Genomic DNA, 22,908 nt, shown 5'->3' with positions numbered 1-22,908 from the left:
GCTCAGGTAGTAAAATTACTCTAGAATTTGAGAGCACATTGTTCCATGGACAGTGAAGAAATATTAATTGGGAGGAAAAAACCTGTTAAAAGCTATCTTAGACCTTGGTTCTAGCTTATACTTAATTCATCTGTTCAGTTCGGTTTAGTTGCTCAGTCGCATCTGACTCTTTGCGACCCCATGGACTGCAGCATGCCAGACTTCCCTGTCCATCACCAACTCCCAGAGCTTGCTCAAACTCATGTCCATCAAGTCAGTGATGCCATATAACTATCTTGTCCTCTGTCATCCCCTTCTCTTCCTGCCTTCAATCTTTCCTAGCATCAGGGTCTTTTCAAATGACTCAATTCTTCGCATCAGGTGGCCAAAGCATTGGAGCTTCAATTTTAGTACCAGTCTTTCCAATGAATAGTCAGGATTGATTTCCTTTACAATTGACTGGTTTGATCTCCTTGCAGTCCAAGGGACTCAAGAATCTTCTCTAACACCACAGTTCAAAAGCATCAATTCTTCAGCTCTCAGTTTTCTTTATAGTCCAACTCTCACATCCATACATGACTCCTGGAAAAACCATAGCTTTGACTAAATGGACCTTTGTTGGCAAAGTAATGTCTCTGCTTTTTAATATGCTCTCTAGGTTGGTCATAGCTTTTCTTCCAAGGAGCAAGCGTCCTTTAATTTCATGGCTGCAATCACCATCTGCAGTGATTTTGGAGCCCAAGCAAATAAAGTCTGTCACTGTTTCCATTGTTTCCCCCTTGGTTCATCGGTAGAAACCAATATTAAAATCTAGTAGCCTTTCAATTCTAAAAACAATGAGGTGGTGGAAGTGGTAAATGATACTAAGATCTATCTTTATTTAACCTACATTTGGAATTTTCTGTAAAAAGAAAGAAACATGAGTTTATTTCACAAAGTGTAGTGTTTGGTTTCTCTGTATTCCTTTTGGAACTGACCCTGTTACTTTAATAATATGTCTTAGTGAGAAATCATCTCATTATTGTTTCTGCAGAAATTGTTTGTGATTTTTGTGTGTTTTTCAATGAAAGATTTAGTATCCTAATTTTTAGAATACCTGCCAGATGTTCAAACTACTGCACAGCACACTCTTTTCAAAGTAATGCTAAATATTCTGCAAGCTAGGCTTCAACAGTATGTGAACCAAGAACTTCCAATTGTTCAAACTTGATTTAGAAAAGGTAGAGGTTCTGAGAGAACAGCACCAGCACGTCTGCCTTTTCTAAATCAAGTTTGAACATTTGGAAGTTCTTGGTTGGATGCATGAGACAAGTGCTCGGGGCTGGTGCACTGGAATGACCCAGAGGGATGGGATGGGGAGGGAGGTAGGAGGGGGGTTCAGGATGGGGAACTCATGTAAATCCATGGCTGATTCATGTCAATGTATGGCAAAAGCCACTACAATATTGTAAAGTAATCAGCCTCCAACTAATAAAAATAATTGGGAAAAAAATAAAATAAATAAATTTAAAAAAAAAGAAAAGGCAGAGGTACCAGAGATCAAATTGCCAACATCTGTTGTATCATTGTAAAAGCAAGAGAATTCCAGAAAAACATCTACTTCTGTCTTATTGACTACACTAAAGCATTTGACTGTGTGGATCACAACAAACTGTGGAAAAATTCTTCAAGAGATGGGAATGCCAGACCACCTTACCTGCCTCCTGAGAAACATGTATGCATGTCAAGAAGCAACAGTTAGAAGTGGACATGGAGCAATGGACTAGTTCCAAATTGGCAAAGTAGTACATCAAGGCTGTATATTGTCACCTTGCTTATTTAATGTATATGCAGAGTACATCATGTGAAATGTCAGGCTGAATGAAGCACAAGATGGAATCAAGATTGCTGGGAGAACTATCAATAACCTCAGATATGCAGATGGCACCAGCCATATGGCAGAAAGTGAAGAGGAACTAAAAAGCCTCTTAATGAAAGTGAAAGAGGGGAGTAACAAAGATGGCTTAAAACTCAACATTAAAAAAACTAAGATCATGGCATCCCGTCCCATCACCTCATGGCAAATAGATGGGGAAACAATGGAAATAGTGACAGACTTTATTTTCTTGGGATCCAAAATCATTGTGGATGGTGACTGTAGCCATGAAATTAAAAGATGCTTGCTCCTTGGAAGAAAAGCTATGACCAACCTAGACAGCATATTAAAAAGAAGAGATATTACTTTGCCAACAAAGGTCCATCTAGTAAAAGCTATGGTTTTTCCAGTAGTCACGTATGGATGTGAGAGCTGGACTGTAAAGAAAGCTGAACACTGAGGAAATTATACTTTTGAACTATAGTGTTGGAGGAGACTCTTGAGAGTCCCTTTGACAGCAAGGAGATCAAACCAGTCAATACTAAAGAAAATCAATCCTGAATATTTATTGGAATAACTGATTCTAATGTTGAAGATCCAATACTTTGGCCACCTGATACAAGGATCCAGCTCATTAGAAAAGACCCTAATGCTGAGAAATATTGAAGGCAGGAGGAGAAGGGGACAACAGAGGATGAGATGGTTACACGGCATCACCGACTCAATGGACATGAGTTTGAGCAAGCTTTGGAAGATGGTGGAGGACAGGGAAGCCTGACATGCTGCAGTTCATGGGGTCACAAAGAGTTGGACATGACTGAGCGACTGAACAACAACAACAACCAAAGCTTTCATTGTAAAGCATACAGATGTCATAAAGAAATATTTCCTAGAGAAACAGAGTAAGGGATGACACCAACCCCAGTCGTTGGTTTATATATGATGTCAAACTGATAATGTGAACCCAAACTCATAGAATTGGCCTGAAAGTGAGTAAAAGCCACTGTGTTTTCCTCTTTAAGAACTTCAATTAAAAGGAAAAAATGCTTTTCTTTCTCCTTCTCCCTTGACTGAGATGGACATTCAGAAGGGAGGTAGTCCCATGGATGCGCCTATCTCACCTTGGTTATTTTTCAAGGAAAAATACTTTTTTTTTTTTTTTCTGAAAATACTTTTCACATGTTCTAAAAAACTGATGGTTTTATGGTAAACTGAAGAAAAATAATCATAAATTAGTGCCAATTATGGCCCCTAAAAAGCAAGGGCAGCTTTAACAATACAACATGAATAGTTCTTGAAGATGAAGCACTTTATCCCTCAAACCTTAAAGGATCACAGTAGATAAAACTGGAAATGAATCATCGATGTGTTGCTTCTGTTAAAACAGAAGTAAAAGAGCTTAGGTAACTGGGATATGGAATTATGCATAAGAGTATGATCTGTCCAAAACTGGGAAGAAAGCATGTAGTTAAAGGTTCAATATTGATAGTGTCTCTGTTGGACACAAATAGATCTCATCACACAGGAAACCGAGATACAGAAACCTGGGTATCAGCAGCCTGTGCATCAGGAACCACGTGGTTCAGTCCTTGTGGTGGAGACAGGTTACATGTCCACCTCCTGGGCCTTGTATTAGGTGAACGGGCTCCCCCTTGACATCCTTTCCTGCTGATCCTGCTCTAGTAAAAGCTCTTCCCCATCTGTTGCTTGCATTTCCCTGTCTCCTTCCTGCCCACACCAGCCTTTCTTTTTGAGAAGTGAGAAGGTTCTACAAAATATGGAAACCACCTGACATCTATGTTGACCTCCTGTGAGAGGTATTGGCACCTGGTTGGTACATGCAGTAGGTTACTTTGAAAACGTTTGTGATAGAAATGTTATGAACTTGTAAGTTCAGTTTATTATTTTCAGTTTTGTTGTAGTTTATTATTTTCCCAAGCTCAAAAATGATCTGAAGTATTCTCTACTGGGATGCATAGTGTTGAATAGTATTATTTGCTCCATTTCCCTTCAATTATAATTTTTAAGTGTTTTCCATAGTTTAAAGTGTTATATTATGATATCTGGTGCCAGTTAATTGTTATAAGGAATACATTTCTTTTAGAATGACATTTAATAAGAAAATTATATATAAATTATCTATCTCTTTGGGTTTATTTTCTAATTTATAGGAACAGATATGTCACAAGATCAGATTCACTTGTGGTTTTATTCCTACAGCCCGCAAATATCTTTTGAGAGTTTTTTACAGAGGCAGTGTTGCAGATTCTGGGGTTGTCACAGTCATCAGACGAGACAAAATCTCTACCCTTTTAGAGTTTATATTCTTATGAAGAAAATGAAAAACAAGCCAATGCATATGTAATAAAGTTTCTTAAGTTTGTTTGTTTTTAATTTTTTGTTTATTTATTTTTTGCTTCACTGGATCTCTGTTGTTATGTGTGGGCTTTCTCTCTAGTTGGGATACACAAGCTTCTCACTGTGGTGGCTTCTCTTGTTGCAGAGCATGGGCTCTAGAGTGTGTAGGCTTCAGTAGTTACAGTGCATGGGCTCAGTAGTTGCAACTTGTGGGCTCTAGAGCATGGGCTCAGTAGCTGTGCACAGGCCTAGTTGCCCCATGGCTTACGGAATCTTCCCAGACCAGGGATTAAACCCATGTCTCCTGTATTGGTAGGCAGATTCTTAAACACTTACTGTCAAGGAAGTCCTGTAATAAAGTTTCAATACAGATACATATAAAGGAGGAAAGTAAACCAGAACATGAAGAGGGCCTACCTGATAGTGTTATTAATAATGGACAGTATCTGTTGACCTCTTTGTATCAAGCACTGTTGTAAATTATACCGACTCACATTTTACACTAACAATGTTATTAATAGTAGACACCTTTATTATTACAACATTATAATTGTATTTTAGAGTTCTGGAAGCTAAGATAAAGTTCAGCAAGTTGCTCAGTTGCAGGCCAGGCAGCACTTAGACTGTCTGGCTTCAAGACCCCAATTCTTTTGTTTTAAATTTTTCAAATCACAGGAACATGGAAGGGATAGTATGATGAACACACTTAGATTCACCAGTTGTTAATGTTTCCATATTTACTTTCTTTCTTATACAACCTATATTTTGCTGAATTTTTGAAAGTTTCAGAATTTTCATTAAAGTTTGAAACTCATCCTAAATACATAAACATGTATCTTGTAAGAAGGACATTCTCCTATGTAACATTATACTGTTCTCTTACTCAAGAAATTCAATAGGAATATCATGTTTTCAGATTCTCCAGTTGTTCAGTCACTAAGTTGTGCTTGACTCTTTGTGACCCCTGTAAACTATAGCATGCCAGACTTCCCTGTCCTTCACTGTTTCCCAGAGTTTGCTCAAACTCAGTCCTCTGAATCAGTGATGGTATCTAACCATCTCCTTCTCTGCTGCCCACTTCTGTTGCCCTTGATCTTTCCCAGAATCATGGTCTTTTCTAATGAATCAGCTCTTTCCAACAGGTGGCCAAAGTACTGGAACTTCAGCATCTATCCCTCCAGTGAATATTCAGGGTTGGTTTCCTTTCGGATTGACTGGTTTGATCTCCTTGCAGTCCCAGAGACTCTCAAGAGTCTTCTCCAGCACCACCATTTGAAAGCATCAATTCTTCGATGGTCAGCCTTTTTTATGGTCCAGCTCTCACATCCATCTATGACTACTGGAAAAACCATATTTGACTATATAGACCTTTGTTGGCAAAGTGATGTCTCTGCTTTTTAATATGCTGTCTAGGTTTGTCATGGGCTTTCCTGGTGGCTAGGATGGTAAAGAATCTTCCTTTAGTACAGGAGACGGGTTCAATCCCTGGTTTGGGAAGGTCCCCTGGAGAAGCGACTGTTTACTGATTCCAATATTCTTGCCTGGGAAATCCCATGGACAGAGGAACCTGGAAGGCTACAGTCCATGGAGTCCCAAAGAGTTAAACAACACTGAGTGACTTTCACTTTCTTTTTTCACTAGATTTGTCATAACTTTTCTTCCAAGAAACAATAGTTTTTAAATTGTAATTTCTCAGTATTATTGTCTAATGCCTCTATTATATTTTTTATTCTAATAATTATAAATTTATTATATGATTACACTACAAAGGGCCTTCATATTCATATCATTGTCATAACCATCCTGATTCATAAATGAAGACAGAGTCTCAGGAAACAGTGGTTTCTGGAAAACATTTTCGCCTTACAATTCTTATTCTTCATCAGGCTGATATGGACAACCTGAAGGAAAGTAAAAAGACAAATTAATGACAAGATGTCACCTGAGTCAGAAGCAAGTATAGGATTATTTCTTCAAAGTTAGGACATCAGTCTTAAGAAAGACCATTTTACATATACAAGGATTACCAAAGTCAACTCAGAGGGAAAAGTGGGAACAGCCTTGCTGCTGTCACAGTTTTGATCAGTCCCATCACCTGGTGCAGATTTATGAATATATTTCAGAGAAAGATTACTTAGCAAGTTCTCTTTCTTGTAATGGGGGTGGGTGACTAAGCTGATGTTTTCCAATTTGTAATTTTCAGTACAACCATATGTATCACAATTCAAATTTTACCCTTTAGATTTTGTGTACCTTTAATGCTATTGCTAAATACCAGTACCATATTTAATTCTCACTCAGAATTCCTGTTTCTTTGGATTGGACTTCATAAGGAGCACAATTCAGGATTACATTCACAGAAGTGCTCCAGCATATAGGATACCACTAAAACGTGACCCATTCAACCTTGGTATTTTGTTACTTGACATTGTAATTCAGTATCTCTGCTTATTGGCCATCACTAATCAATTCTGTTAAACTCTTAAAAAAAATTTTTTTTCTAATATATTTTATTGAAGTATAGTTGACTTACAATGTTACAGGTGCACAGCAAGGTGTTTCAGTTATACAAATCAGTTCAGTTCAGTCGCTCAGTCATGTCCGACTCTTACGAACCCAAGGACTGCAGCACGCAGGAACTCCCTGTCCATCACCAACTCACAGAGTTTACTCAAACTCATGTCCATTGAGGTGATGATGCCATTCAAACATCTTATCCTCTGTCATCCGCTTCTCCTCCTGCCTTCAATCTTTCCCAGCAATAGGGTCTTTTCAAATGAGTCAGCTCTTCGCATCAGGTGGCCAAAGTATTGGAGTTTCAGCTTCAACATCAGTCCTTCCAATTAACATTCTGGACAGATTTCTTTAGGATAAACTGGTTGTATCTCCTTGCTGTCCAAGGAGCTCTCAAGAGTCTTCTCCAACACCACAGTTGGAAAGCATCAATTATTTGGTGCTCAGCTTTCTTTATAGTTCAACTCTCACATCCATACATGACTACTGGAAAAACCATAGCCTTAACTACACAGACCTTTGTTGGCAAAGTAATGTCTCTGCTTTTTAATATGCTGTCTAGGTTGGTCATAACTTTCCTTCAGAGGAGTAAGCATCTTTTCATTTCATGGCTGCAGTCACCATCTGTAGTGATTTTGGAGTCCAAATATTAAGTCTGCCACTGTTTCTCCATCTATTTGCCATGAAGTGATGGGACCAGATGCCATGATCTTAGTTTTCTGAATGTTGAGCTTTAAGCCAACTTTTTCACTCTCCTCTTTCACTTTCATCAAGAGGCTCTTTAGTTCTTCTTCACTTTCTGCCATAAGGGTGGTGTCATCTGCATATCTGAGGTTATTGATATTTCTCCCGGTAACCTGGATTCCAGCTTGGGCTTCCTCCAGCCCAGATTTTCTCAAGATGTACTCTGCATATAAGTTAAATAAGCAGGGTGACAATATACTGCCTTTATGTGCTCCTTTTCCTGTTTGGAACCAGTCTGTTGTTCCATGTCCAGTTGTAACTGATGCTTCATGACCTGCATATAGGTTTCTCAAGAGGCAGGTCAGGTGGTGTGGTATTCCCATCTCTTGAAGAATTTTCCACAGTTTATTGTATTCCACACAGTCAAAGGCTTTGGCATAGTCAATAAAGCAGAAATAGATGTTTTTCTGGAACTCTCTTGCTTTCTCAATGATCCAGTGAATGTTGACAATTTGATCTCTGGTTCCTCTGCCTTTTCTAAAACCAGCTTGAACATCTGGAAGTTCATGGTTCATGTATTGTTGAAGCCTGGCTTGGAGAATTTTGAGCATTACTTTTCTAGTGTGTGAGATGAGTGCACTTGTGTGGTAGTTTGAACATTCTTTGGCATTGCCTTTCTTTGCGATTGTAATGAAAACTGACCTTTTCCAGTTCTGTGTCCATTGCTGAGTTTTCCAAATTTGCTGACGTATTGAGTGCAGCACTTTCACAGCATCATCTTTTAGGATTTGAAATAGCTCAACTGGAATTCCATCACCTCTACCAGTTTTGTTCGTAGCGATGCTTTCTAAGGCCCCCTTGACTTCACCTTCCAGGATATCTGGCTCTAGGTGAGTGATCACACCATCATGATTATCTGTGTCGTGAAGATCTTTTTTGTACAGTTCTTCTGTGTATTCTTGCCACCTCTTCTTAATATCTGATGTTTTTGTTAGGTCCATACCATTTCTCTCCTTTATTGAGCCCATCTTTGCATGAAATGTCCCCTTGGTATCTCTAATTTTCTTGAAGAGATCTCTAGTCTTTCCCATTCTATTGTTTTCCTCTTTCTTGCACTGATCACTGAGGAAGGCTTTCTTATCTCTCCTTGCTATTCTTTGGAACTCTGCATTCCAGTAGGTACAGCTTTCCTTTTCTCCTTTGCTTTTCACTTCTCTTCTTTTCACAGCTATTTGTAATGCCTCCTCAGACAGCCATTTTGCCTTTTTGCATTTCTTTTTCTTGGGGATGGTCTTGATTCCCTGTCTGCTATACAGTATCACAAACCTCCATCCATAGTTCATCAGACACTCTGTCTATCAGATCTAGTCCCTTAAATCTATTTCTCACTTCCACTGTATAGTCATAAGGGATTTGATTTAGGTCATACCTGAATGGTCCAGTGGTTTTCCCTACTTTCTTCAGTTTAAGTCTGAATTTAGCAAAAGGGAGTTCATGATCAGTGCCACAGTCAGCTTCCTTTCTTGTTTTTGCTGACTGTATAGAGCTTCTTCATCTTTGGCTGCAAAGAATATAGTTAATCTGATTTCGGTGTTGATCATTTGGTGAAGTCCATGTATAGAGTCTTCTCTTGTGTTGTTGGAAGAAGGTGTTTGTATTCTCTTGGCAGAACTCTATTAGCCTTTGCCCTGCTTCATTCTGTACTCCAAGGCCAAATTTGCCTGTCACTCCAGGTGTTTCTTGACTTCCTACTTTTGCATTCCAGTCCCCTATAATGAAAAGGTCATCTTTTTTGGGTGTTAATTCTAGAAGATCTTGTAGGTCTTCTTAGAGCCATTCAACTTCAGCTTCTTCAGCATTACTGGTCAGGGCATAGACTTGGATTACTGTGATATTGAATGGTTTGCCTTGGAAATGAACAGAGATCATTCTGTCATTTTTGAGATTGCATCCAAGTACTGCATTTCAGACTCTTTTGTTGACTATGATGGCTACTCCATTTCTTTGAAGGCATTCTTGCCCACAGTAGTAGATATAATGGTCATCTGAGTTAAATTCACCCATTCCAGTCCATTTTAGTTTGCTGATTCCAAAATGTCGACATTCACTCTTGCCAACTCCTGTTTGATCACTTCCAATTTGCCTTGATTCATGGACCTAATATTCCAGGTTCCTATGCAGTATTACTCTTTACAAAATTGGACCTTGCTTCTATCACCAGTCATATGCAAAACTGGGTGTTGTGTTGCTTTGGCTCTATCTCTTCATTCTTTCTGGAGTTATTTCTCCACTGATCTCCAGTAGCATATTTGGCACCCACTGACCTGGGGAGTTCATCTTTCATTGCCCTATCTTTTTGCCTTTTCATACTGTTCATGGGGTTCTCAAGGCAGAAATAGTGAAGTGGTTTGGATCTTCCCTTGTCACTCAGTTGGTAAAGAATCTGCCTGTAATGCAGAAGACCCGCGTTTGATTCCTGGGCCAGGAAGATCCCCTGGAGAAGGAAATGGCAACCCACTCCAGTATTCTTCCCTGGAGAATTCCATGGACAGAGGAGCCTCGCAGGCTACAGCCCATGGGGTCGCAAGAGTCTCACATGACTTAACAACTAAACTACCATTTCAGTTATACAAATACACATATATTATTTTTGAAATCATTTTCTATCATAGGTTATTGCAACATATTGACTATAGTTCCCTATCCTGTACAGTAAACCTTTGTTGCTTGTTGTATATCTATTTTTTAATTAGAAATCTAGCATTCTATTTATGCTAAGTCAAAGAAGTGGAATCAAAATGTCATAATTTTTTAGATAGGCAAAAATTTATAAGTTTTCTAAAATACATGTATACATATTTGTGTATATGTATACAAAAGCTTTTGTACTATACCTGATAAAAACTTGAGAAAGAACATAAAAAAAAAAGTGATGGAGAAATTGGAGAATATAAACTAAATGAAATGGGAGGACTGAATATGAAATAGAAAAAGTGAAACAAACTAGATAAGCAAAAGATCATGATATAATCCAACTGTTTTTAAACATGGCTTCTCATTAGAAACATATGGGGCTCTAAAGAAAAAAAAAAAACCGTACCTGAGCATATGTATTTTTCAAAATATTCCAAGATAATTCTGATATGCATCTGGATTTTAAAAACTGATTACAGGTGTTTTTTTATTAGATCCTAGTTTTGGTGGTACAAAGTTCTATTATTTTTCTGTTGACCAATCATGATGCAATGGTATTGAGTAATAGTTACATAATCAGAATAGTAAAAGATGTTTATCAGTTTTCACAATCAATAGCCAGACAAAAATAAAAGATAATTACAATTGTAAGCCATATTGAGACATGATGAACTTAACAATATATAATAATTACATACAGTTTGGGGGATCAAGCAGAGTGACATGGTAAGTGCAAGTGCATTCATACACATGTTCTCATCTTCTCAGCCAGTTTATGTCTTTTGGGTGGTACAGTTAATCCATTTATATTTAAGGTAATTATCAATATATATGACCCTATCACCATTTTCTTAATTGTTTTGGGCTTATTTTGTGTACTTTTCCTTCTCTTGTGTTTCCTGCCTACAGAAGTTCCTTTAGCATTTGTTGTAAAGCTAGTTTGTTAGTGATGAATTCTCTGAATTTTTTCTTGTCTGGAAAGCTTTTGATTTCTCCATCAAATCTGAGGGAGAGTCTTGCTGGGTAGAGTATCCTTGGTTTTAGATTCTTCCCTTTTATCACTTTAGATATATCATGCCATTCCCTTCTGGCTTATAGAGTTCTGTTGAGAAATCAGCTGATAGCCTGATGGGAGTTCCCTTGTATGTTATTTGTTGTTTTTCCCTTGTTGCTTTTAATATTTTATCTCTGTCTTTAATTTTTGTCAGTTTGATTACTATGTGTCTCGGTGTGTCCCTCCTTGGGTTTATCCTTCCTGGGACTCTCTGTGCTTCCTGAACTTGGTCGACTATTTCCTTTCCCATGTTTGAGAAGTTTTCAGCTATTATTTCTTCAAATATTTTCTCAGGTCTTTCTCTCTCTCTTCTCCTTCTGAAAAGTGAAAGTGAAGTTGCTCAGTTGTGTCTGACTCATTGCGACCCCATGGACTGTAACCTACCAGGCTCCTCTATCCATGAGATTTTCCTGGCAAGAGTACTGGAGTGGGTTGCCATTTCCTTCTCCAGGGGATCTTCCTGACCCAGGGATCGAACCTGGGTTTCCCACATTGCAGGCAGACACTTTACCATCTGAACCACCAGGGAAGTCAAGAAGTCTTCTCATTCTGGGACTCCTATAATGCAAATGTTGGTGCCTTTAATGTTGTCCCAGAGGTCTCTTACATTGTCTTCATTTCTTTTCATTCTTTTCTCTATATTCTCTTCTGGGGCAGTGATATCCATCATTCTGTTTTCCAGGTTACTTATCCTTTCTTCTGCCTCAGTTATTCTGTTATGAATTCCTTCTAGTGTATTATTAATCTCTGTTTATTTGTTCTTTAGTTCTTCTAGGTCTTTGGTAAACATTGCTTTCATTTTCTCAGTCTTTGCTTCCATTCTTTTCCTGAGATCCTGGATCATCTTCATTATCATTCTGAATTCTTTTTCTGGAAGATTGCCTATCTCCACTTCATTTAGTTGTTTTTCTGGAATTTTATCTGTCCCTTCATCTGGGATGTAACTTTCTGTTTTTGCATCATGATTGACTTTATATAATATGATTTTTGTTTTAGCTGCTATAAGACTGTCCTTTTTTTTTTTTTTTCTTTTTCTGTCTGCCCTCTGATGGAAGAGGCTAAGAGGCTTGTGTAACTTCTTGATGTGAGGGACTGGCATGTGAAAAACTGGGTCTTGCTCTGGTGGTCAGGGCCATACTCAGTAAAGCTTTAATCCAATTATTTGATGATGGGTGGGGTTGTACTCCCTCCCTGGTAGTTGTTTAGCCTGAGGCTACTCAGCCTTGGGTTCTTTGGGCTCTATGCTAGGAGGTTAATAGTGACCTCCAAGAGGGTTTACACCAAGGGGGACCTTCCAGTGAGCCCGTCCCTGTGGTGAGTCCCTGCTGACGCATGCCCGCACACAAAGCCCTCTAACACTAGCAGGTAGTTTTTGCTCAGTCTCGTGCTGGGTTACTGCTCCTCTCCTCTGGGTCTCGGTATGCCCCAAATTTTGTTTGTGCCCTCCAAGACTGGAGTCTCTTTTTTCCCCCAGTCCTCTGGAAGGCCTATAATCAAATTCCACTGACCTTAAAGACCAGATTCCCAGGGGATTCCTAGCCCCTTTATCAAATCCCCAGGCTGAGAAATCTGATATGGGGTTCAGAACCTTTACAATAGTTTGAAAACTTCTTTGATATTGTTATTGTCCAGTCTATCAGTCACCCACCCAGTGAGTATGGTATTTGATCTGATCATGATTGTGCTCCTCCTACCATCTTGCTATGACTTATTCTTTGTCTTTGGATAGGAGGCATCTTTTTTTGGTGGGTTCCAGTGACCTGTTGATGGTTGTTCAACGGCTAGTTGCAATTTTGGTGTTCTCACAGGAGATGAGCCCACGTCCTTCTACTCCACCATCTTGAACCAGAAGCCTGTTAAACTCTTAATTTGAAGTATATTTACCTTTTGTTCTTTAACTTCAAGTATATCCTGAGTTTGGTTCTTGCTGTATAATATTTCTCAAAAAAGATATTCATTGAATAGATCCCTGCCATCCAATGTAGTTTCAGATTATTTTTGGCAGTTAAGTTTGGTTTTTTTAGATCTTATGCTTAGAACTTTATGAAGATAGATTAATATAAACACCACCTATACCCATAGTCTGGGAGGAATAGGATGTTATGTTGTGTCCTGTTTTTCCAAAGTTTTCATTCACTGCAAAACATTTACAACATTGAATAAAATGCACTTGATTGGTCCAGTGGTTATTAGATTAAACTTGGGAAATAACCATTGCCAAAATAAGCCCCAGGTTCACTAATGTATGAGGTGCACTGTGTCTTGTTTGAATTTGTTTTTTAAAAACCTTTAGATTTTCCAAAAGGGAAAAATGCTGATAAATAGAATCTTTAGAGAACCGTACTTCTTACCATAATTAAAAAGAAAATGTCCCCCTTTATTGTAATAGCTCCTATGCAGAATGTACTTTGGGAAACATGACTCAACCATGAAGATACTTTTCAACTTTTTGTTTAGACCACACTGGGAGAAATAGCTTCATTTTTTGAAAAACTTCCTTAACTAATCCCTTAGTGGAGCTTCTGGTGGATTTTAAGTGGCAGGAATGAGGGACCCTGGGATTTTTCTGTCCTGAGTTGACTCTACCATTGTTACCTAAACAGTTCCAGCTGTTCACCACTCAAAAATCAATACTTGAAAGAGTGACTAATGTTGGTAGAAAGGAAAGTTAGTTTTAATTGAACAGTCTTTTGGACTCTGTGGGAGAGGGTGAGGGCGGGATGATATGGGAGAATGGCATTGAAACATGTAAATTATCATATGTGAAATGAATCGCCAGTCCAGGTTCGATGCATGAGACAGGGTGCTCAGGGCTGGTGCACTGGGATGACCCAGAGGGATGGGATGGGGAGGGGCGTGGGAGGGGGGATCAGGATGGGGAACACATGTACACCCATGGAGGATTCAAGTCAACGTATGACAAAACCAATACAATATTGTAAAGTAAAATAATAAATAAATTAATTAAGAAAAAAGAAAAGTAATCCCAGTTAATCATTGAGATGAGGGTCAAAGTCTTTGCCATCCTCCACTGTTTACAGGTTTGTGTGCAGGCTTGTGAAATTCTTGGGGTCTTTTAAAGATGTTATCTTGTTCACACAGTTTGTTAGGGAGACTACTGAAGGGGAAGCTAGGGAAGAGATCTGGTCATCTGTTAATTACTTGTTCTGTATTCCTACTTCTTTGATCTATGGAAGGAACCAACAAGTTAAGGAAAGTATCATGTGACCAAAAAGTTAGAAAAATGTGCTAGCATCAGAGATGAGTAGAGCATGGGGGGTGCCTGATTTAAGGTTAGTGATAAAACAGAGGAACCACCTGCAGAGAACTTTTTCCTGCCAAAAACTGCTTACACCATCTTTCTCAGTGAACACTAATTGGAAAGAGCTCTCCCCATCACTTGACTGTACATGTAAGATATATAAGTCCTGATCACTTCATAGGTCTAATGTCTAAGAATCTTGTCTACTTCAGTAGTAGTTAGTTTAGGAAAATGTCTTTTTTCTTTCTGTATCCACAGGTACAACTTAAAGAAGTCATCAATGATCTTCCCGGTAAAATGGATACTGAATTAGCAGAATATGGATTGAACTTTAGTGTTGGACAGCAACAGTTGGTGTGCCTTGCCAGGGCTATTCTCAGGAAAAATTGGATATTGATTATTGACAAAGCAACAGCACACGTGGATCCAAGGTATGGAACTGAGATCCATGAAACCTGGAATCTGGATTTTAAATGTGGTAAAAGTAAAACATTTAGTGATTCTGAGAAAAGTTTCTAAGTGCTCTCTTTGCCCCCACAGACTCTTGATAATATTAATTCCAGAAAACAAAGGAAGAAACCAAAACATGTTATATAGTGTTAATGTTATTATGAGGCATCCCAAGAGAGTTAGATCAGGATCTGGATAATTCCTGATAGCTTCAAGTAATTTCCAGGGAAGAATATTTCCCATTTTTTTGTGTGTGTGAAAAATAGTAAATTTCTAAGGAGATTTTTTATACTTAGTTTTTCAAGAACATGATTATACCTTAGTGTATTGATTTTTAAAAAATTTTTAAAATATCATGTGATATTTTTAAGCCTTAAGTCTACCTTTCTTATATTTACTGAACTAAATTAATCTTCTTTTTTTCTAGAACTGATGAGTTAATAAAAAAAGAAATCCGTGAGAAATTTGCCTATTGCACTGTGCTGACCATTGCACACAGGTTGAGCACCATTATTGACAGTAAATGGATAATGGTAAGACCCTCACCTGTGGAATTTCAGTTGTTTCCATTTTTGTTCAATTTTTCAAAGTATCTGTCATTGTAAAACTTTATAGGAATCTCCAATAAGTTAATTTTCTCTTAATTTTTCTCTCATTTCTAATAATAACTCAGGTACTTATTTATACTTTAAGAATGTCCTCCTAAATAATATATCCAGTAATTTCACACTGTCATATTGAAAGTTTATTTGAATTGTCATTATACTTTAAGATGGCCAACCATGAAAATTTTGCAAATCCAAGATACATCTCCATATTTCAGAGTGGTAGGACATAGTCATTGTCACTATGTCAAGCTTGTTTCAGCATTTTTGGATCCCCTTAACCAAAAATTAGACTGCCATGAGGTTGTTGGCTGAGATTATAGGATTTCATATTTGTTGCTGTAGGGGGATTCCATGGGAAAAAAAAAAAAAGAACCTAGTGAGAAAAACAAGGTATTTCAGCAGAAGGGGTTTAATATAGGGAATTTGTTACATAGGATTGGAGGGCTAGGAAAGTGAAAGGAAACAGCAAGGTAATAATTTTAGGACACAGCTACCATGTCCTAGGATTTCCAGTACTAAGAACTTAGAAGCGAGGCTCTAAAGAGTCAGTGCTCAGACCTCCAGGAAGAGGTCACTGCCCAGTTGCTGGTCTTATTTGTGTGGGAGCATGATGTGGCTAGTTTTTCTTGTGCTGATAAAAGCTGGGAATTGGAGTCAGGTCCCATTGCTAGGGTGATGCTACAGGAGTAGCAGATACCACATGGACCATTTGTTCTGCTTCCCACCTTGAATCTCCCTCCAGTGCTCCCTATTGGCAGAGCCTAACAAAGGGGAGCTGGCCAAAGAACCTCTGAAATGTGATTGGCAGAGATCAGCCTCAGCATCACAAATGAGAGTGCAGAAAGAAAAGTAGATCAGGGGCTGAGACACTGTAGATTGGCAATTAGCAAATCTCTCACACAGTAAATCTGGACTCTGCAAAGACAGCAGGCTCTAAGCTTCGGTCTCTGATATTAGTCTAGTATCTTCCTTCCTGACTTGATTGGCTCTTTCTTCTTAGTAATTTAATATTTCCTGCTTAGCTTCATTCCCTTTCTTTGTCCATCCTTTTCTTTTCTATTTCTTTTTTCCTCTCTCCTTTTGTCCTTTCCCTCTGATGCCTGCTGAGTTTCAATAAAACATAGGGTGTGGCTTTATGAAATGCTAAGGAAGTCATCCCTCAAACTAAAAACCTTTGGCTGCAAATAATCCCAAAGGAATGCAAGGTATTTTCAAGATAATCTTCAGCCTGTGACAATGACCTGATTTCACTCATCTTACAGATGCTAACTATTGTCACTGTATCCAGTGATGCTGATTAGTGATGAAGCAAATAGAGAAGATCTGCAAAATGCATAAAAAGTAAAAGATGGAGAAAAACAGGGATTTTTATAGTCCATAATAAGTAGGTAATAATCCAAATTAAACAGTCAGTAATACTTAAACGTCCTTATATCCACTGTCTCTTTTGATTTAGGCAATTTCTGGAATATCATCTCCTACCCTATTCCCCATGCATTGTCAGATGGGATCATCAGTGGGGACATTGAGTAGATACCAGACTGTCAGCACTGAGACAGTGCTTGTAGCCTCACTCCTCCCAGCTGGATGTTCAGGAGCTCTGGGGAGACAGATAACAGGAGTGGGACATCCCTAACCAAAGAGATGCTCTAGGCTCCAAGCAATGTGTCTGGTCAGCTGGACTAGAGCATTTCAATAGGAAGCAAACTTACTTTCCTGAGGGATGGGGTACCATTCCAAGACTGCAGGACAGAGACTCAAATTCCAGAAACGTTGTTTAGCATTGAACATCCTTATTCCCTTTTGCGTTCTTGAATGCTAATTGGAAAAGTAACCTTTATTTCTACTTTTTACCTGTTGTTTTCTTGTTCTCACCTCTCAGCATTGTATTTCACATATTGTCCCAGAAGCATCCTTCTTTCACAAGAAATGAGTGATGTTGTGAAGTTTACCTGTATTGAGTTCTTTGTCCAGCTTCAGAGGCAGCAGCACAAAGATGGCTTTATCTCCAGCTCAATTAGGGGTCTGTTCAAACAGGACTAAATGTACACTAGATTTATGTTTGGTTTTTGATATTACTCCATTGATGGTAGCAGCTTCCTTTTATTATCTAATTCTTTGAAATGATGTCACCTTGGAGTGTATAATTGGTTAGGGAAATGGTGAGAAAGGACAGAAGTTGGCAGATGTGTCAGCCACACCTAAGTCTTATCACTCAGTGTTTGATCCACAGATGTAAAAGTTTGTATCTATCCCCTTAACCAATCAGCTCTGTTGCTGTTATCAAAATATGTTCATTTGTTTAATGCTTTACCACCAGTATCTCCTGGTAAATTTCTGTAGCCTGAAATTTTTCCATCTTGGTCAGTGTCTTTGAATAAATCTTTAAAGTGGTTTTACAAAGCAATTTACAATCTGGCCCCTCCCTATCTTTTTAGTTTTGTCCCACTCTGCTCTCCCTCCTTCCTTTATAGCTAAAACCACACTGATGGTCTTTCAGTTCTCCAAATGCAGTGTTCACTCTTTCTCATAACTGTGCCTTCTCTCTAGATTGTTGGTGGCTTAGACTAAGGTGATAACAAAGATCCATGTAGTCAAAGCTATGGTTTTTCCAGTAGTCATATATGGAGGTGAGAGCTGGACCATAAAGAAGGCTGAGCACTGAAGAATTGATGTCTTCAAATTGTGGTGTTGGAGAAGACTCTTGAGAGTCCCTTGGACTGCAAGGAGATCAAACCAATTAGTCCTAAAGGAAATCAACCCTGAATATTCATTGGAAGGACTGATGCTGAAGCTGAAGCTCCAATACTTTGGCCACCTGATGCAAAGAGCCAACTCATTGAAAAAGACCCCGATTCTGGGAAAGATTGAGGGCAAAAGGAGAAGAGGGCAGCAGAGAATGAGATGGTTAGATAGCACCATTGACTCACTGGACATGAACCTGAGCTGAAATCTCTGAAACTCTGAGAGATGGTGAAGGACAAGGAAGCCTGATGTCTGCAGTTCATAGCGTCACAAAGAGTCAGACACAACTTAGCAACTGAACAACAACAAGCAGTGGAAATGGTAAAATGGTTGTATTTGGGATAGATAAGACAGTGGAGCCAAGTGGACTGTGTGATGGATTGAACATGGGATCTGAGGGAAGAGGGCTTTCTTTGTGGTTCAGCTGGTAAAGAATCTGCCTGCAATGCAAGAGACCTGGGTTCAGTCCCTGGATTGGGAAGATCCCCTGGAGAAGGGAAAGGTTACCCACTCCAGTATTCTGTATTGGAGAATTCCATAGACTGTACAGTCCATGGGGTCGCAAAGAGTCAGACACGACTGAACGACTTTCACTTTCACTTTTCTGAGGGAAGAGAGAGGAGTCAATGCTGGTTTCTAGATGTGGAGACTGAGCATCTGAGTGAACGGGGAAGACTGATGGAGAAGGAATATGCAAGGGTTCTCTTTGGAGCCTGTCACTTTTTCAATGACCAACCTTGTTTTCCATGGTGGACCTTGCCCTTCACTGTGGAGCTGCCCTTCCCACTTTTGTTGGGAGACCTTCAGTTTAGGGCTCCCTGGTTGAGGTCATCAGGGATGTCATGGGGAGGTCCCACCAGGAGATGTAAACTAGGTCACTTGTTTACATCTTGGTCTGAGCTGGTTGTAGTTGCTGACTCCTCTGGTAGAAACAGCAGGATTAGATCTAAGGGGCCCAAGAGACATGCATCCCCCAGCTTCAAAGTTGGGGATTTTTTCTCTGTGATCCATCCTCCCCAGGTGTAAACCTTATATGTTATACTAGATTTTCTGATTACCATTTGAAAGTAATATTCTGTCTCAAACCTTTGATTTTTGAGGCATTTTTTCTTGTTTACTTTAGAAATACAGTTATACCCTGTTTTATTGTGCTTTGCATATACTGATTTTTTTTTTTTAAACAAACTGAAGGTTCATTGCAATCCAGTGTTGGAGATCTTTCAGGGTCATTTTTACAATAGCATTTCTTATTTTGTTAATTCCCACAGTATTTCAAACTTTTTCACTATCAACTATCAATATTGATGATCTGTGATCAGTGATCTTTGTTGTTACTACTGTGACTTGCTGAAGACTCAAATGATGGTTAGCATTTTTGGCAATTAATTTTTGTTAAATTAAGGTCTGTACTTTGTTTTTCCAAAAATAATGCTCTTGCACACTTGATAGGCTATGGTATAGTGTAAACATAATTGTTTTATGCCCTGGGAGGCCAGAAAGTTTGTGTGACTCAGCTTATTGTGATAGTCACATCCTTGTGGTGTGCTGGAACTGAATCCCCCAAGTCTCTGAGGGATGCCTATACATCTTTTGTTTCCAAAAAATTGTTCTGAAAGCTTTAAGGACAAAAAGAAAAGTCAATCTGCTGCAAAGTCTAATGCTTCAGAGGACGAATGGCCAGCATTGGGAAGTGGCTGGGAAGTGACAAGTGCTGGTAAAGGGCATAACCAACAGTGTTATCCCCATAAAGTCATGTAACTACAAGTGCTTAAGGAGTAATAATAACATAATAACATTTTGTTCCTCTGGTGAATACTTCTGCACAAAGACAGATGGATGTAGTTTTGTTTGTTGTTGTTGTCGTGCTGTGCTCAGTCATGTCTGACTCTTTGCAGCCCAATGGACTGTAGCCCTCCAGGATCCTCTGCCCACAGAACTTTCCAGGCAAGAATAGTGGAGTAGATTGCCATTTCCTCCTCCAGAGGATCTTCCCAACCTAGGGATCAAACCCATGTCTGTTGCTTCTCCTGCATTGGCAGGCAGATTTTTTTTTTTTTTTTTTTTACTACTAGTGCTACCAAATCAAGCAAAAGACTTGTTGGAAAACAACTGTGACTTTGTTACTGTGTTGGCTGTCTAGAGGGATTAATCCAGTTTGAGTTCATTAAGCACCATTAATGTGTCAGGCTTAGAATTCTATTTTACAAGGATGTTCTTTCAATTTTAACTTTATTAAATAGGATGTGTTTAATAATTAAAGTCACAATGAGAGCTAATTTTACTGGCTCCACTGCTGCAAAACAGTGGAGCAAGACAGATAGATTAAGTCCTCTTTCTTCTAAAACTCACCACTGTGTCTACATTAAGGGCTTCTTCCTGTGCTGTTTGGGTTTAGCTGGTTGCTTGTGATACGTTTGCTCTTCAGCCAATAGCATAGGTCCTCCCTCTAGTCCCTGCTCGATACACTCTTCATAACATTGCAGAGTCTCTCTAAAAGTGTGAGCAAAAGAAGCACATGACAATCTGCAATTGCTCTATCAGTATCCTTGCCTGTGATCAACATTTTCACTGTCTGTAGTTAGAGAATTCTTTGGAAATGAATTTTGAAGAACCAAAAGCAGGGCCAGGAAACTCAGATCCCACTCTTCTGTTCATAGGCAATCTTATGGTTTTGTAATCTTTACTTTCCTTCTCAAGTGAAACCTCTTCTTAGTATAGTTTTTCCCAGAGGAATCAAAGCCAGAAACTGTTGTAGCATACCCACCTGGAAATGCACAAAACAGTTCATACCTAACCAGAGGTTTACTTAAACTCTATCTTTCGCCTGCAAGGAACTTTGCTTTCAAAAGCCTGTGTGCTGTGCTTAGTCACTCAGTCATGTCCAACTCTTTGCGACCCTGTAGACTGTAGCCCGCCAGGCTCCTCTATCCATGGGGGTTCTCCAGGTAGGAATACTGGAGTGGGTAGCCTATCACTGCTCCAGGGGATCTTCCTGACCCAGGAATTGAACTGGGTCTCCTGCATTGCAGGCGGATTCTTTACCAGCTCAGCCAAGTTAGAACATTTCAGAAGAGAAAAGCTCTTTCAAAAACAGGCCAAGAGATTTCACTCAAGTTTTCAGAGGGAACAATACCTAACATGGAGGTAGAAAGCCCAGTCAGGGAGAAAAAATACTTTTGCTTATGTGCAAACACAACAGCTTTGGGAGAGCAGCTGTGGAGGTGACTGTGACCCAATCTTCATCATTTCCTGGGTGAGAAGAATGATTTATTATTTCAAGACCTAAGAAAGGATGTTAAGTTAATACTTGCCACATTATCCAGTCACTGCAAAAACCACAGTCACTCATTTTACCAATGAGGGACCCAACTTCCAAGACTGGATAACTCTCCCTGTGTCACCTGGCAGCCAAAATCAGAGATCTGAGGCTCAGATCTTCTTGTCTCCATTCTACCTGTCCCTAAGTGGGATCTCCCTTTATTGCCTGTTACCATATTGAAAACTGTTCCTGGCATCTCTTTCTTACCAGGCTTTTCCTCCACCCTGTCCTCCTCCCCACATCACCCTTCAGCCACCCCATTATCACTGATGGCATCCTGCCAATGAAAATGGATCAAATTATTTTGCAATGGGTTCATTTAATTTTTATGTCTAGGACCTGGAATATCTATAGATCCAGAGATCTGATAAACACATCTCCACTGAATTTATATAACTGGCTGACTCATTCTATAGAATGTGTGTGTGTGTATGTTTTAACCTACTGGAGAGTGACAAGTAATTTGAGGTTGGCATTTCCAGAGAGATCTTGGGGTTGAGGGATTGTTATTACAACAACATGAGTGTGTGCTTTAGTTTATAGTTTAACTTGGGTTTCAGGAAGAGTGGGAACACAGAGGGAGATTACAGGAAACTTTTCTTATAGGTGGGCTTCCCTGGTGGCTCAGCTGGTAAAGAATCTGCCTGCAATACAGGAGACCTGGGTTCGATCTCTGGGTTGGGAAGATCCCCTGGAGAAGGGAATGGCCTCCAGTATTCTGGCCTGGAGAACTCCATGGACTGTATAGTCCTCAGGGTTGCAAAGAGTTGGACATGACTGAATGATTTTCACCTTCTTAAGTGAAAGTATAACGATATAAAGGCTGCTAAAATTCAAAGTTATATATTTTTTCTGTACATAAAGAAATTTGAAATTGCTTTATGTTTATTTGTTCTGAAATATCTAGAATCTTTGATCAAACAAGTAAATATTATATAGCCTGAGTTGGTAAAATTCTATTCCTGGCCTTCTTTTAAGTCTCTGTTCCAGTGCAGCTCTTGTAGCCCCTGAGATGAGACTTGACCACGCTGCACTCTATTGCTTTCAACTCCCCTTCCTCTCTGACTGTCCCTTTTCTTCTCTCTATTTTCTGATATTTTCCATAAATGAGTTTCAAGCCTCCATCCTCAGCCCTGGTTTGCCCCTCCCCCATTTCCCCTCTCACTCTCCCTCTTGTCCACAGCCATCCTCCTGAGGCATGTGGTCCTCCAGGTCCCCATCCCTCACCCTGCCATCCCTGTGTCCCCTGCCTTAGCTGTTTCCTGTGACAGCTGGACTCATTCCCTCCTTGAGCTCACCTGTGGTCTTGACAAACCACACCATTGGGCGCTCACCCAGTCATGCCCTGAATTTAGTTTCTTTTGTATTTAACTTTTAACTGGCATA

General features: G+C 39.3%; 1 protein-coding gene across 1 annotated transcript in view; it reads left to right on the top strand.

The window, feature by feature from the left end:
• LOC122686763 (ATP-binding cassette sub-family C member 4-like) overlaps positions 1-22,908 on the top strand; it is a 201,940-nt gene that overhangs the window by 171,759 nt on the left and 7,273 nt on the right. The window contains 2 exon segments of the mRNA XM_043892002.1: positions 14,659-14,831; positions 15,278-15,383. Coding sequence (XP_043747937.1) covers positions 14,659-14,831; positions 15,278-15,383 — 279 coding nt within the window.

Source organism: Cervus elaphus, chromosome 30 (assembly GCF_910594005.1).
Source record: "Cervus elaphus chromosome 30, mCerEla1.1, whole genome shotgun sequence".
NCBI lineage: Eukaryota > Metazoa > Chordata > Mammalia > Artiodactyla > Cervidae > Cervus > Cervus elaphus.
The sequence above is the reverse complement of the archived record's forward strand: the minus strand, read 5'-3'. Positions and strand labels throughout refer to the sequence as shown.